We start from the raw sequence: 16,573 nt of genomic DNA, 5'->3' as shown, positions 1-16,573 counted from the left end.
TAGTAACCTTGTGAGAGATTTGACTCTGTACAACATGTTAATTACTTTAACCATATTAAACTTATTGAACTGAAATCTGGGTTATTCAAAGGGGCTAATTAGAGGATAGTCAGTGTAAGTAAAACACTGATTGAGAAGCATATGGTAGGGTATGTATAATCTGAAATTGAACACTCTTAGTATGGTCAATAGTTTAGTATTTCTGATAGTTTTGATACTAGTGCATACTAGCCACCACATTTACTTTTAATATGTTTGTCAGCTTCTAAGTAAGAACCTTTAAAGAAGAATCCAGAAGACATTTTGTTAGGGAGGTTTCTGAGAGAGACTGCAGTAACATCATCATGAATCTATAACACCAATAACATGAAAAAAAGACATGAACTGATGAGATAAAGTGAAGGTAGTTATTGCTTGTAAAATACTTTCTGATTAGGTATTTTAAAAGTGTTATTGTAAATTGTGTATCTAATAAATGAATATTTTTGCTGAAAATATCTTACTATGAAAGACATAAGTTGTCTTTCCTGAAATTTCTTATTTACCTCTTTCTTTGGAAGCAATCAGACTTAAATGGGGGCCGAAGCTGTTTTCTTCCATACCTGGGAATTAGGTACTCCTGCTTATTCAATGACAATTCCTCCTGTGTATGAAACATGATCAGATGAAGTTGTATGTTATTTTTGTGACTGAATAAGTATCCACAAGCAGTATATCAAAATATTTGGTCCTATTCAGTTAAGAATGGACTAAAGTTTCACCAAGTAGTCTTTCAGTGAGAAAGGGATAATTTCTTGATCATTGAATTGTCCATCTGCTAGACTGGTATTGATTGTGACTTTGGATTCTGATACACTTTAACTTTTACACATTGCTAATGTCCTGGTATTATTGATAGATTTTATGAAAAGTGGATATTGAATAAAATCGAAATTTTACCACAGGTTGTCTGACAAGTAGAGAAACATTACGGAAAACTTTTTCATTATTCCTATCTTCATGTTAAAAACAAAAAGAAACCCTTACCACCTTTGCTCCTTTATACTACCTGAATATTGGTTCCTAAACCAGCCAGAAGTAATTAGGCAAATCCCCATACTTTTGTTCTATTTAACCCCTGAACATGACACTGTTTACTGAGGTGGAATTTTAGGTAATTTCTGTTATCTCAAGTAGTGTTGAAATTATGTGGTAACTTTCATAAATACTCAGTTTAAAGAAATACTTTTGCATACTAACTAGCCAAATAGAAGAAGAATTAATTTTAGTTACTTGACCATTTATTGAAGTTTTCAGTTTGGTGGCAAGCATTGTTATTCACCTGTCTCCTTTCTCATGGGTTATCTGCTACTGAATTGCTGTTTCCTAGATGAGAGCAGCTGAACCGTTTTGTCAAGGGTCAGATCATAGGATCATAGAATGGTTTGGATTAGAAGGGACCTTAAAGATCACCATGTTCCAACCTCCTTGCCATGGCACACCTCCCACCAGGCCAAGCTCCATCCAGCCTGGCCTTGAACACAGGGGCATCCACAGCTTCTCTGGGCAGTCTCTGCCAGTGCCTCACCTCCCTCATTGTAAAGAATTTCTTCCAAATCTCTAATCTAAATCTACCCTCTTAGTTTAAAGCCATTACTCCTTGTCCTATCACTACAAACCTAGACAAAGAGTCCTTCTCTTAAGATCGTTGCTTAAGGGTATTTACATGCTTACTTGAATGAGATGAGAATTAGAGAATTAAAATACAGGTTATCATCAATGATAACCTGTCTTCTATGGCTTGAAAGCATTAGACAAGAAACCTGGGGTAAAACTAAAAGAGACAGAGATGGTCTGTTGTGTATCTTTCAAAGTACTACACAAAAAAATACTGATTGCATATGTCTTTGGAAAAAAGAAATAGAAAGCATGTCAATACTGGGAGATTGCCTGAGAAATAAAAATAGTAACACATACGTTATGATCGTTTGCTTTTTCAGAACTTTGGAATAGGCACTGTGCAGAAAGGTTTTTGGATGATCTGCCCCAATTGCTCTGGAATCTGCCTTTTAACAAATAAATTGACAAGTAACTCCACTAAGAGCCTTTTCAGAGACATGCTTTCATAATAAAAAAATAAATAAATAAATCTATTTCTGCTGAGTTCACTGTAAGAATTCCTGATTAAGAACTACTTTTCATTTGTTTGCAGAATAGTGTGTTCAAGTCAGTGGATTGTTTTGGAGTATTCTAATAGAATGAAGTCAAAACTGATGATATAAGGAAACATTGCGTGTGCGTGGAAGCTAAATTGACTAGTATGGAATTTGCTAGTCAACTTTATAAACAAAAATTACATATGTGCAGACAGTTTTCTCATGTTCATGTTTGCATGATGCTATTAGAGGAGTATGTGTGCTGTGTGAGCCTGTGCTTGTTTGGAAGCCTAATTTCACTGGTCATTAAAAGAAAGGGGCATAATTTGGCATCTCATGTAGAAGAAGCTCCCTTTGGGGAGCTAAGAGGTATTTTTACATTTGCAAAGATTTGAGAAACGAGCTCTTAAGTTGAACAACGCAGCAACGGAGGTGTGTATGTGTATACCACTCATATGTTTGTCTTGGTACCATATTACTTTGTGTTCCACCCCTTACAGAATATAGTCCTACCCGTACTTTTTCAAGAGACAAATCTTATTTCATTTTTACTCAATAATATATCTGTAAAACAAAATCTCAATATACTGCTCTCTCAGATTGTTCAATTTAAATAAAAATTGATACACTTAATTAATAATTATATATTCTGGAATACTTAAGCATCATGTATTCTGGTATCTCAAAGAAAAAGAAGGACTTCAGGTCACTTTCCATTTACCTTCTGAAAAGTCTTGCATGCTTTCATGTTTGTTGCACTATGTTGCAATAGGTCATAAAGGCATTGGGGATTTCTGATTTTACTTCAGCAGAAGTTCAAGCTGGAACAGCCCTGCAGTACTGCATTTCTTAAAGTAGTTCTAGTAATTCTTGCCTTCTGCATTTTTTTTTTTTTAAACTCTTTAAATATCAACTATTTAGGGCTGCATTACCAAATTTTCAGCCCCAAAGTTTCTAAAACCTTTAATACATAAATCTCAGCTTTGGGTTTTCAAACCATCTTTCTTTGCAAACAAGTTAGCTGCCCAAGTATTTCAAAAATAAACAAATACAACTTTAGATAACAATGGCCTTTTTAAAATGTGGTATTTGGTAATTCTGTTGGATTGTGGATTCAGTGACATTTTGAGAGAGCACAGCAGTGTATCAATTCTGTTGTTTGCAGCTAGCATACATTCTGTTCTGGGCAGAAATAAAGCACATGAGTAGTGGGACGGTGAGATTTGCTGGTGTAATAGAAGCCACATGAAGGTTTTTGGCTTAAAAAACAAACAAACAAAAAACCCACTTTTTTACTCGCTTCAAAATGTTATCTTTTCTCAGGGAAAAAAGTTCCCTTCTTGAAACTTGGATTGCTATTTTCCTTAAGGCAAGCCTGAAGCTGGTGATGTAGTGGAATCTACTTTTTATTTTAATTAGGATAAGATAATTTCTTAGCTGGTGTTATAGCTAAAGGATACAAAATAAATATGTTTGTGATTAAGAAGGTATTCTAAAGTATTCATCAATGAAATACTTTTCGGGAGGCATTCTAAATGATTCTTGTCATAACAGAATCCTAGAATACCTGTGCATCTGGTCCTTCATACCTGGCCCTTCATTTATTTTATTTTAGTTGTATGAAGGCACTATTTATTTGTTCATAAACTAAATAACTTAATAAACTTCATAACTTCATAAAGATTTGCTTAGAATCAGAGATCTAAAGTCAATATGTTGTCTTGATCCTATTAACAGTGTTTCATCTCTGGGAAGAGTTGAACATCCTACCCCAGGCTCTAACTCTAGTGTCTGATGATACTTCCAGGGCTGATTTTGGAATGGCTCCCTCTAGCAGTACACTTCAGCAAATACTTGCAGAAAACTGTAGGGTTCTGGACTCCGTGCTTCACTGTTGAGTGACCTGAAAGTCTGAGCAGATTTTAGTTCTTGTATTGGAAATACTAACTGCCAGTTTTATGCCATTTGAATTAACAATCTCTGTGATGATTGTGGAAGCTTTAGCAGATGGTTAAGTCTGAAGTCAAATTCATGAAGAAGTAATATATTTTTTTCTGATCAGGTTGAAGCTATATCGATATCTCTAAGCAAAAATGACAGCCATCTACAAAACATCTTTTCAGGAGAGTGCTACAATTTTCTTTGCATCAATGTAAGTAGGAGGGATGCACGCTTTTAGTTTAAGTGCAAAACTTTTTAGTAATAGTAAATAATTACATATTTGAATAACAAATAGTTTGTATCCATTCAATGGTTGGTGTGTTTAATATTCATCAAAGTGGACCGTTGACATACTGGTCTTTTTTTCACTCCCAGTTTTGCAATTCCTTCAGTATGTTGTTAAACAAGTCACAAATTATTGAACAAGAGGGATGCAGTATGAAGAGGTACAGCACATGTAGCTATCAAACTGTGCATTGCTATTGTGGTCTTCATTCCTGCTTCCCACTTTGGACATGTGCATGCTTTGCAATCAATATTTGGCTTGTTGTATGGGAACAGGAAAGTTTTCGCTGAACTTTGAGATCAAGCAAGACCCTTAAGGTTGTTACATGTACTTTTTAAAGGATAATGTTCTTAACCTCAAATATAAAATCAAACATTCCTCCACCCCCACCCCCAAGAGTTCTGTATCTTTTTTTGGTAAATGATAGATCTTTGAATACCATTTTTATGAAATAACTGTTTGATATTTTCAGTAATTCTACTTTTTTTTTTTTTTTTTTTTTCGTTTAGGATAAAGAGTATGCTACGGAAGAAATCCAGCAACTAGTGGATATGTTAGAAAAATCAAATATTCCTCTCTTATATCCAGTTGTTCTTATTTTGGTAGGTAACTCTTAAAATTTCCTGTAGAAAATATCTGTAAATAACTGCTAATAATAAAGTGTTACACTAGATTTAGACTATTTCAAGAGACACTGATACCTCTGAATATGATTGAAAATTTGAACTGTAAATTAGACTGTAAAATGTCTCTGCACTTCAGCAGATGTACTATATAGTGTCAGGAAATAAACCAATACTAGCAAAAGGCCAATTATTACTTATGTAGATCTGTAAAAGATGTATTTTGGCTATTCATATTGTGTTGTTAACTCCTTCTTTGTTGTTGTGCACCATCTCATATGGGGATGCTGCAAATGGTGTACTCTCCTGGAATACGTGGTTGAAAGAAAGTTAAGTGGCTTTATTTTTTTTTTCTGTGCTTCATGGATTTATTCAAAGTTTTAAAAATTATTATTGCTTTTCTGGTTCAAATATTAAAAAAGAACTGAGAAGTACTTTGCAATATAAAACATCAAGATGTTATAAGACTGAAATGTGTATTCTGGTATGTGGCAAAAGTTTTTGAACTACATTTTTGGCTATAATTCTGATTTGAATATTGTTGCCAAAATAATTTTAACGTTTCATGCAGATGACAGCTGAAGGTGTACATGACTTTTATTTTACTCAGTCTGTTAAAAAGGAGAAAATATGAGGAGATTTGAACGTCTCTGTGCAGTGTAACTAGATACAATTCTGTTGTTATACTGTCTGACTTTTTAGATAGGGATGAGAAGTATTGGGTTGAATGAGCATCGTTAATGCTGTGTCTCACCAAAGTGTATGCCTCTGATCTATTATCCATTAATAATGCATAATAATCTGGTGTGATTTCATAAACTAATTCCTTATAGGAAGCCATTGAAAAACAGATAAATAATTATTTTACTTAGAGCCTATTTTACCTGGTTTCCAAAGTGTGTAGTCATGTAGTCTAGTGATCTGGAGGCAAAACTGAGAGTTTACTTCTCAAATTAGGCTTAATTTGAGGTTCATGATAACAAGTTATGAAATGTTGTTATTATTTTTAACAAATAAATGACACATCATGAAGATAAGTAGTATTTTACAAAACCTGATATCTTCACTAACTGTATGTTGTTGTCTTATGGACTGAGAAACCCTTATTCTATGGAAAGATTTAGAACTTTATTTCTAGACTCTTTTTTTTTTTTTTCTTTTTCTGATGCTATTTCTGAGGAAGTTCAGGGTGGAGCTTTAATTTTACTGAGTTTTGAAAATAAGGTAAATTCTTTCTGCCTTTAATCAGAGTAGTGATACACCTCCAAATCTTTGCCCATTTACAGGTCTAGTGGATATGCAGAACGTACTTTTCTGGACTGAGAATGTTTTCATTAACCCTTTATTAAGAATTTTAAAAACCATTTCTCTCTGTTAAGTTTTGGGGACATGTAATTAACTTAATCAATTAGAACAACAGAATGGTTTGGGTTGGAAGGGACCTTAAAGATTATCTTGGCCAACCTGATCTAGTGGGCGGCATTCCTGCCTATGGCAAGGGGCTTGGAACTAGATGATCTTTAAGGGCCTTCCAAGCCAAGCCATTCTATGATCTAACTCCAACTATGATCTAACTCCAACTCCACCTTCCCATCAGACTAGGTTGCCCAAAGTCCCATACAGCCTGGGACTTCCAGGGATGGGGCATCCACCCTTGAATACTTCCAGGGATGGGGCATCCACAGCTTCTCCAGACAACCTGCTCCAGTGCTTCACCAGCCTCATTGTAAAGATTTTTTTCCAAATATCTAATCTAAATTTACCCTTTTTTAGTTTCAAACCATTAACCCTTGTCATTTTACACACCATGGTAAAAGGGCTCTCCCCAGCTTTCCTGTAGGCCCCCTTTAGCAGCCTTCCAGTACCTATAAGGTCTCCCCAGAGCCTTCTCTTCTCCAGGCTGAACAACCCCAGCTCTCTCAGCCTGTCTTCGTAAGAGAGCTGCTCTAGCCCCTTGATCATCCTCATGGCCCTCCTCTGCATCTGCTCTAACAGGTTCATTCATAAGTTACTTGCAACTGAGTAATACCACAATGTTAAAAACATTGCCAGCCTCCTAGCTATTCTCTATCCTGGATTTTGTATGAAGGCCTCTTTTTTTTTTTTTTTTTTTTTCTTTTCCCCTGTAACACACATGGAATGTGAGAGCTTTGTTTAAATGATTGCAGCTATAAATATTCTAGACTTAATATTCCCAGAGAAGTATGTATGAATGCAAACAATAGTAACACATACTGTGAAACTAAGTTTTTGTCCCTAAGATAGTAAATCTTGAAGTCATTGTAGCATCCAGCACCATTGTTGATGAAAGTGTATTTGCTTGAGCAGCTTACTGCATGTACATTTTGGTGAACGCCTTTGAAGGTAGCTTTAAGAAAAAATGATACATTTCATTCCTTTATTGTAGTTCAATTGATATAATTCATCCATCAGTTGTTCCTAACAAGCACCTAAAACTAGGCAGTGGGAAGAATGTCTTATAATTAGGTGGAAAAAGTGTTTTATTGAATCTAATTTAGGCAAGTAATATTCTACACTGAGAAGGTAGTAAATTGAAAATAAATCTTTAAATAATGCAGTTCCATTTTGAAAACCTTTAACGTGCTTAAGAAAAACATTTGTATTTCTCTATTATCCTGATAGTAAAAATCTGTGAAAGTTAGATTAGAGTTTAGGAAAGAATGTTGTTTGTTTTCTGATTTAATTAAATATTTTTAATACACAGTTAAAACATTGTGTTCTGCTTTGTTCTGGCATATTGGTCTCACCGTTCTTTGAAAAGAAATAATTGTGATGTCACTAAATATATAAGTGATGGAATTCAATGTGAATAGAAACTAAGAAAAACCTTCGTTAGCCTGTGTTCTTGTGTGTCCTTAACAATGGTATGAGCTATTAAAAACTGGCAGTCTAAAATAACATACTTTGGAAAAGTAGTATTTTTTTGAATATCTGTTCCTTTGCAGGTGCACTTGAGTATTTCAGAAAATATTTCTTTCAGCATTGGGTTGGAAGAACTAACTAAGATCAAGAAATTTGCAAGGGAAGTGAAAAAGAAAAATATTTTGGTTTATGGTCTCCTTATCCAATGTAAGGTATGTAATTCTTTCTACCAGCAAAGTATCCACTTTTGTGATTCATATGATTAATGATAGAATCTTCATCTAAAACAAAATCAAAGGGGAATAAATATGACATGAAAAACATTTATTGGAAAGTTTCTTGCCTGTTCTTGTTCAAAATTGAGAAGAGCCTGTAGTTATAGGAGAAAATGTAAGCATTCTGATTAGAGAGGAACAAATGGCAAACAGTTTTTAAAAGCATATGAAAATGTCACAGTCCTTTTTTCTTTTTCCCCTTTCTACAGACTTTAAAAAGTGAAAAATAGTGGAAGTATTTTTGATTAGTGCTTTTTCAGATTGTTATGCCTTGCATTGAAACAGTGTTTGGTATTCAGGTGGCTGAAAGAAGGTGGCATATAGGTGATGATACAAACACTCCAATAAGAGCCAATTTTTGCCTCAGATGGTGGCAAAAAGTTATCACTCCAGTGTCCTTTGTACTCACAGAAGCTATCTAAAGTGAATAATTTTTTTCTGGATGCGTTCTTATAGCCAGAAAAGGGGACTGCTTTGCATCCAGTGTAAATACGTTTTTTTTTTTTTTTTTTTTTTTTGCTGCTTGTGTAGACAGCTCGATCAGAAGTGAACAAGGAAATAAGTTAGATATTCAATGGAAATTTTAATATAGAAGGATAAATGTAATCTTGACGTTTTTAAATTGATTGGTGTTGGAGAGTTTTTATATATATATATATATATTTATATTTATATATATTTATATATATATATATATAAACTGTCTATCCATAGGTTATAGTTCTGGTATACCAAATACTTGATTTTCCCCCCAAATTCTATTGGCTTTATTAAAGGTATGATTATCAATACCTATTAATTAATACCTTTACAGCCTTTTAATACCAGCATAACTATTTCATATGGGAATATGAAATTATGAATTTATGAATTATTACATGAAATTAGTTTCTTTCTTGTTCCTGAGAAGGTTTCTGTTTTGTTTTGGCTGTGTTTTTGTGTTTTGTTTTGTTTTTCACTTCAGAGGATGTTTCGAGTCACCAAGGTATTTTACGTCAAGTACAACCTATTAGCTAATAACGTGGATCCTCTCTTTGTCTACTGAAGTGAAAGTACAAGCATGTCAACTCTTTAATCAAGAGTCTGATACTCCAGCAAACTCTTGTACTTGCAAACATCGATGCTTTTAGATACGGTTTTGGTTCATAGCTTGCAGTTCTCCAGAGTGGCTGCTGTCACCCTTACAGAAGTTGCATGCTTTAGAAAGGATCGGTGAATACTGGCATGTTGGTGGGTCCAGAGGAAGTGGAAACACAAAAAGTACCTGCTGCTGTGATGCAGGATGCTCAACCTCTTGTTGCAACAGCTTCTGTCAGTATCCTGTGTGATGACAAATTACTTCATGGAGGTTCCCTCTAGCTGAAAGCTTACATCATCGCTATCAAACATACATGGTTGATATACACACTTCTACTAATCCTTGAATAGGGATAAAACGTAATAGACAAAGAATTTATTGAGACGTGACTATGAAAATATTGAGGTGCAGTCATTTACATATACAAAAGTCAGAGGGGGTAAAGAGTATTCAGAAAATTCCAGAGTCTGAACTTGTGGAGTTAGATTTTGAGTTTTTTTTCAGATGAGTTGAATGAAATAGCTGATAAACAAGGTGACTTGGAAATAGGAAAAAAATCCAGTTTTAATGTAAGATGTAACTGGCACATGATGGTGTTGGGCAAAAAAATTGGGCAACACTATAATGTTAGTGAAGTTCCAACTATGATGATTTAGTGCTATACCCTGAAAATAATGATTTGTATATCAGAATAGTTGTTTTCTATTTTAAGTAGTAGTTAGTCTAATAGGGTGTTCTTATATAAAAGTAAACCGAAACAAATTGCTAACAAACCAGATACAAATTGCTAACAAACCTAATACAAAAGGTAATGTCAAGATACTATATCCATGCCTGGTGGGAAATATATTAATTTTAACAGCATTGGTTTGTCATTTTTGCCATTCAAACTGCAAGATTTGGAAGAGAATTTCAATTGCACATGATGGTTACTTGTTGATCTGAGCAATGGAATAATATTGAGCCTTGATATCACAAACACTTAAGTTCGTTACTATGGTTAAACATTGAATGTATGCTATGTAGGTTTTTACTCAAATGTACTAGTTTAAGTTTTATAAAATACTAGTTTGTCCATATACTACTATTCTGCTTACTAAAGTAACAATTTCTGATGATTGAATTACAGAAAATAGTCAACATAGATCTTTGTATCTGGAAAAAAAAAAGGCAACATTTCCAAATATGGGAATAGAAATGCAGAAGGCTGTAAAGGTTACAATATTATAATTTTGGTCCAGAAGTTTCACTAATAATTGCTACTTTTCACACAGGGAAAAAAAAAAAGGAAGAATTATCATGTGGAATAAAATACACATGGATGGATACAGGAACCCATAGAAAGCTTTAAAATATGAAAGTAATATTAAAATATGTTGGTTATAAAACTATATTTCAAGTAATCCTACTTCAGAGATGCACTGATGGAATATCCTGGAAACACAGCAGTTATGTGCAGAGGCTTGCCTGGGATTAGGTGGCCTCAAATACTTTTGTCTCTGAAACAGCTATCTGATTAAGGCAGACAAACTATTTACCGAAATAGCCAGAAAAAACACAGTCTGTACCCTAAGAAAAGACAAATGATGCAATAGAATAGTTGTTATGAAGCTGTTGGAAACTAAAGTAAACTGAAGTGTGAGTGATTTCTTATGTACACTACTGCACATTTATTGTAGTCTTTTAGACTTTTGAAGACAAGATGCTCATCCACAGTGTGCTCGGTGATTGAGGACATTACTGAAAGTGCTAATTTTTTCTGCCTGGTCTGGTAAAATCAAAAAGGCATATGTTTACATTTTTTTCATTAAAGATCCCTTAAAAGCAGGGCAGGCTTTAAGGCAGTGTTTCCCAAAACAGGAATCACAAAACAGAATGGGATAATCCAAATGGCAAAGCAAAAGGTGGTTTGCGAACTGGAAATGAATTTATGCATAGGTACTCTTACATTTACTTGCACAGTTTCTCCCTTTCTTTCTCTGTCATTCTCTCTCACTTTCCTTTCCTTGTTTCCCCCCAGGTCTTCCTCCTCCCCTAGCAAAAACAGGTAATAAATTCATTGAATTATTACAACTGTGAAAATTTATTAAAGATGCTCTAATTAAGCATTCCTACAAGCTAACTTTGCAGTGCACCATCAAATTCCCAGTCTGAGAAAGATGAGCTTTTTAGAAAAATAATTGGCAACCTTTTGGATTTTCATTAAATAACTACAGGTTTTTACCAGGGAAAGGTCGGAAAGTTGATCAATTTGTCTATGATGTTACAGCTTCTAGGAGTTTAACAAGCTGCACTGAAAATGATAAGATTAATGGTTAATGCATTTTAAACATGACCTTTTTAGATGTATTTCATCTATTGAACTTTTAATTGGATGAATCAGAGTTCTCCCACCACCATGTCAGCCACGGTGATTAAGGTACTTTGTGGTGGTTTTACCCTGCTGGACAGCTTACATCCACCACAACCATTCCCTCACTCCCCTTCCTCAAAAGAAGAGGGGGAGAGCAAAGTATGATGGAAAGAAAAAGGCTCATGGGTTGAGATAAAGATAATTTAATTAAAGGTAAAAGAAAGAGGGCAAAACAATCAAAGGCTGTGTGGAAGCAAAGAGAAAACAAAACAATTATTCTCTGTTTCCCATCAACAAACTGTTTTTGGCCATGTCCTCGGATGCGGGGCCTCAATATTCATAGCAGTTGTGTGTGGGGGACAGGTGTCTGTGTAACAAGAACCCCCCTCTTCTTCCCCTTTCCTGGCTTTTATTGCTGAGTGTGACATCATATGGCATGGAATATTCCTTTCGTCAGCTGTGATGCTTTTACCCAGCTGGGCAGCTGAACTCCACCACAGCTGCTCTCTCCCTCCCTCCTCTCAAAGAAAGAGGGGGAGAAAATACAATGGCAAAGGCTCAAGGGTTGAGATAAGGATGGGGAGATGACTCAACAATTATTGTCACAGGCAAAACAGACTCATGGGGAGATTAATATAATTTAGTGCCTGTATCACTAGCAGATTAGAGCATGGAGAAACTAAAAACAAACTAAAGACACCTTACTTCTATCTGCCCCCTCTTTCTCCTGAGTGGGCTGTGGTCAGCATGGAGTTTCCAGACTGTTCCTTCATGGTCACTCTGTGCCCCTGCTCCACATGGGGTCCCTCCCACGGGATGCTGTCCTTCCCAAACTGATCCTGCAGGGGCTGCCCACAGGCAGCAGCTGGTCAAGAACTGCTCCCACATGGCTCTGTACCACAGGGTCCATCCCCCAGGAGCAAACTGCTCTAGCATGGGTCCCCCACAGGCGGCAGCTCCCCCCAGACTCCCTGCTCCTGCATGGGCTCCTCTCCACGGGCTGCAGCTCCTGCCTGGGGCCTGCTCCTGCGGGGGCTCTCCGTGGTCCACAGCCTCCTCCAGGCTATTCACCTGCTCCACTGGGGCTCTTCCATGGGCTGCAGGTTGGAGATCTGCTCCACGTGGGACCCGTGGGCTGCAGTGGGACAGCCTGCCCCACTGGGGCCTCGCCACAGGGGAACTGTTGCCTGGAGCACCTCCTGCCGTCCTGCTGCACCGACCTTGGTGTCTGCAGAGCTGCTTCTCTGAGCTCTTGTTGCACAGCACAGTTTTTTTCTCCTTCCTTAACTCTGCTCTCCCAGAGGCCCACCGAGCATCACTCCCTGGCTTGGCTCTGGTCAGCAGCAGGTCCCTTTGGAGCTGTCTGGAGCTGGCCCTGACCTGACATGGGGCTGCTGCTGGGCTCTGCTCACAGAGGCCACCCCTGCGGCCCCCCCTGCTGTTCAGCCTTGGCTACATAAACACAATACATCGGTTTAAGTTAGCTGCCCTGGTGATGTGTCCACCCATCCTTGTGGCCATCCCTAGCCTATTGGCTCTGGGGCATTTGGAGAGAGTCGTGGTGCTAGTGACCAGCACTGATTAGCAATAGACAAGATCAAGAGAGATCAGTGCTGTTCTAGCTACAAGTATAAAGCACAACACTAATATGGACCATGGCAGGGAAAGTTAACGCCATCCCAGCCAGACCCAGCACACACTTAGACTTATCCTAAAAGTCTTATGTTCATAAAATTGTCTTTAAACTTCCTTGCTTTCACACCCCAGTTAAGGCATTCTGGCAGTGTTAGTCAATAATGGCTCGTGATTGTTTCTTTTTGTGGATATTTCAATTGCATAAAATAATATTACTCTAAAATAGTTTGATAGTGTGGAGTAGAATTTTGGGGAACAAATGGGTTCGTAAGGTGAAATGCCAAGTTCTCTAGAGGGAAGGAAAATAACAAGTTTGAAAAGTGTGTATGTTTTAATTATGCTAGATACTTCAATGTGATAGAGAATAAACATTGAATTGGAACCGTTTGCAAAACAAATATTATTATGAATATCAAATCTGAGTTTGATCTTCCAATCTGTTATTAGTTACTCTGACATTTTTTCCCTATTATGAAAGCTTTGATGTTGACCTGCTATCTCTTACTGGAAACATAAACATTTAAAATGAAAGGATATTGACATAAAATTTTGTTTGCAAACAAACTGCTTTTAACTTATTTTTTCCATTGCTAACTTGCCTAATAAAAACCTGTGAAGTCCATTGTTTTTGTTTATGGACAGTTTCACTTTTGGATTGTTAGTACTGCAATTCTTGGCTTAAAGCAATGCTTAAAGTCTGAGTAAGCTGGGCATCAGACCAGGAACATCAAAAATTAGTCCTCTCTCCTTGATTCCATGCTATCCCCAAAAGGCAATGTTTAGTAGGTACCCAAAATACTAACCTGTAGCAATGAGGGTATCTGTCTTTTTTCTGACTTTAGTTCTTAATACATAAAACAAAACAAAAAAGAAGCTTATTAAAATCATTAGGTATGTTTAAGAGGCATCTTGAAAATGGTACCTGCCTTATGCTTTGATAGTTCCCTAATGATCTTTTGTACCTGGGTATACTTTTCTAAGGGAAAAAAAAAAGGCAGAAATTTTTCAGATAACTTTTTTTTTTTTTTTTAGAATGAAAAAATGAATGGCTTGGGCTGGAAGGGACCTTAAAGATCACCCTGTTCCAACCTCCCTGCTGTGGGCAGGGCCACCTCCCACCAGACCAGGTTGCCCAAAGCCCTATCCAGCCTGGCTTTGAACACCTCCAGGGATGGGGCATCCACAGCTTCTCTGGGCAACCTGTTCCAGTGCCTCACCACCCTCCCAGTGATGAATTTCCTCCTAACTTCCAATTTAAATCTATTTTAATTTAAAACTGTTAACCCTTGTAATGGCTTTCACTACACACCCTGGTAAAGGGTCCCTCCCCATCTTTCTTATAAAGCCCCCTTTAGGAATTGGAACGCTGCTATGAGGTCTCCCCAGAGACATTATTTCAATGCAGAGTTTATTTTTCTATCTGAATATAAAATTACTCTGAAAATAGGATTTTATAGAGTTAATGCTAGCTTTGCCAGTAATGTTAATACTGTTTCAATATTTTACTGTAGAGTGGGTTTCTCGGAAAAAAGTGTTCCTTACAGGTTTTGTATTTATTTTTTATTTGTATTTAATGTATTTTGTGTCTGTACAGGCAAAGATGTGTAACATATGTGTAACATATTTATGGAACTTTGGGTTTCTACAGAGAAATATCAGTAATTTTCACTCATTTCATTTACTTGTATCCAATGACAACTATCAGTTGTGCTTTAAATTTAATTTTTATTTTTTACTGTGCCTTGTAAAATTCTCCCCTCTTCCATATTGCTTCCTCAGTATAATGGGTCTGGCTGGCATGGAGTTAAGTTTCTTCATAGCAACTCACAGAGTGCTGTGTTTTAGATTTGTGACCAAAACAATGTTGATAATACACCCATGTTTTAGCTATTGCTGAACAGTGTTTGCACAGTGTCAAGGCCTTTTCTGTTTCTCACACTGTCCTGCCAGCAAGTTTGCTGGGGGGGAGATTCTGGGAGGGGACACGGCCAGGACAGCTGACCCCAGCTAACCAAAGAGATATTGCATGCCATATAATGCTATGCTCAGCAATAAAAAGGGAGAGAAGGGAGTTTAGGGAGGTTAGCCATCTTTCTCTTGGGAACTGGCTGGGCATTTACCCATGGGAGGTGGTGAGTGATTGCCTTTGCATCACTGCTTTTGTTTTCTTTCTTTTTTCTTCAACTTCTTCGTTGCTTATTAAACATTTTTTTTTATCTCAACCAACAACTTTCTTGCTGTTACTCTTCCTTTCCTTTTTCTCTGTCCCACAGAGATGGGTCCTGGGTGGGAGTGAGTGACTATGTGGTGCCTAGCTGTTTTCCAGGGTTAATTCACAACACAATTTGTAGCATAACTGTTTTTATTACTATGTTTGACCAGGAAAGCTTTTGAAGTTCTTGATCCATTTAAACACAAAAAGAAATCCATATCATGCTGTACATTGTTGGTAACTGAAGTCACTCTGTTGCATTTGCTGCATTCGTCAAAGTATGATAGCTCTTAAAATTTGTGCAGTGGAGGCATTGGCCATCAAGTCTACATTGGAGTGTTAATTTCCATTTTCATCCTCTCCCTCTAATTACAAGTAGGAATCAAGTAATCCAGCCCCAGGCTGACTTGTGTGTGTTTCTTTACAAGGGTTGGAAGCAGCACTTGAGGTTTCTATATGTATTTGTGTTACTAAGCCTTAAATCATATTTGTTGCTTAAATTGGATTGATCATATGAAAGGCATCCATTACGGAACATACCAGTTGCTGAAGTGTATAAAAATAATGTGATAGTCAAGAATGTAGCAAGTCAAGAATGAAAAATGTATTTTAATCCCCAGCCTGTGTACAGCCCTTAGATCTCAGTAAACTTTTTAATATTATTTGGGAAGATGCAAATAAAACATACTGACATGTTGGAATGAAAGTATCAGAAAAACAGTAACTTCCACAGTTATTTTAAATAAAAATTATTTTGTCATCATAACTGATAAAAACAGTAGAAAATTCTCAGCTTGCTTGTGCTACTCTTTAGATCTTTCCCACCACCTATTTTCCTTTGTCTTCAAATGAAACTGCTGCTCTTTTTGAGACTGTTTGATAGGAAATTTAAATTAATCCAGCCCTGATTTACTTTCTTGTAATAGAGCTGTGTTTCTTATGTGCAGTGGAATGTTTCTTTGAATGAAGGAAAAGCAATACATTCTTATGTAGTAGGATGAGCTAGATCTTTTCACACATTCCTATTTCTGCAGCTAGTTAAGATTAGTTCTTTTAGTTAACCTAACAACACTCATATAACCTTTAATACATTCAAAAATTCCACTAAAGCTAGAGCAGTAAGAAAACAGAACTGGAAGGGAGTGTTTCACA

General features: G+C 36.5%; 1 protein-coding gene across 5 annotated transcripts in view; it reads left to right on the top strand.

Annotated features, from left to right (window-relative positions):
* Window positions 1-16,573, top strand: part of CRPPA (CDP-L-ribitol pyrophosphorylase A) — a 127,121-nt gene that overhangs the window by 66,813 nt on the left and 43,735 nt on the right. For 3 of the 5 annotated variants that reach the window (XR_004252888.1, XM_032180998.1, XM_032180999.1), the window contains exons 7-9: window positions 4,198-4,287; window positions 4,872-4,964; window positions 7,952-8,080. Coding sequence is in view for 4 of the 5 variants with exons in the window: in XM_032180998.1 (XP_032036889.1) it covers window positions 4,198-4,287; window positions 4,872-4,964; window positions 7,952-8,080 (312 nt within the window). In the remaining variant the exon portion in view is untranslated. Of the gene's footprint in view, window positions 1-4,197; window positions 4,288-4,871; window positions 4,965-7,951; window positions 8,081-11,241; window positions 11,269-16,573 lie in introns of all 5 variants that reach the window. The other 2 variants (XM_032181000.1, XM_032181001.1) reach the window with 1 other exon arrangement.

This window comes from Aythya fuligula, chromosome 2 (assembly GCF_009819795.1).
Source record: "Aythya fuligula isolate bAytFul2 chromosome 2, bAytFul2.pri, whole genome shotgun sequence".
NCBI classification, from domain to species: domain Eukaryota; kingdom Metazoa; phylum Chordata; class Aves; order Anseriformes; family Anatidae; genus Aythya; species Aythya fuligula.
The sequence above is the reverse complement of the archived record's forward strand: the minus strand, read 5'-3'. Positions and strand labels throughout refer to the sequence as shown.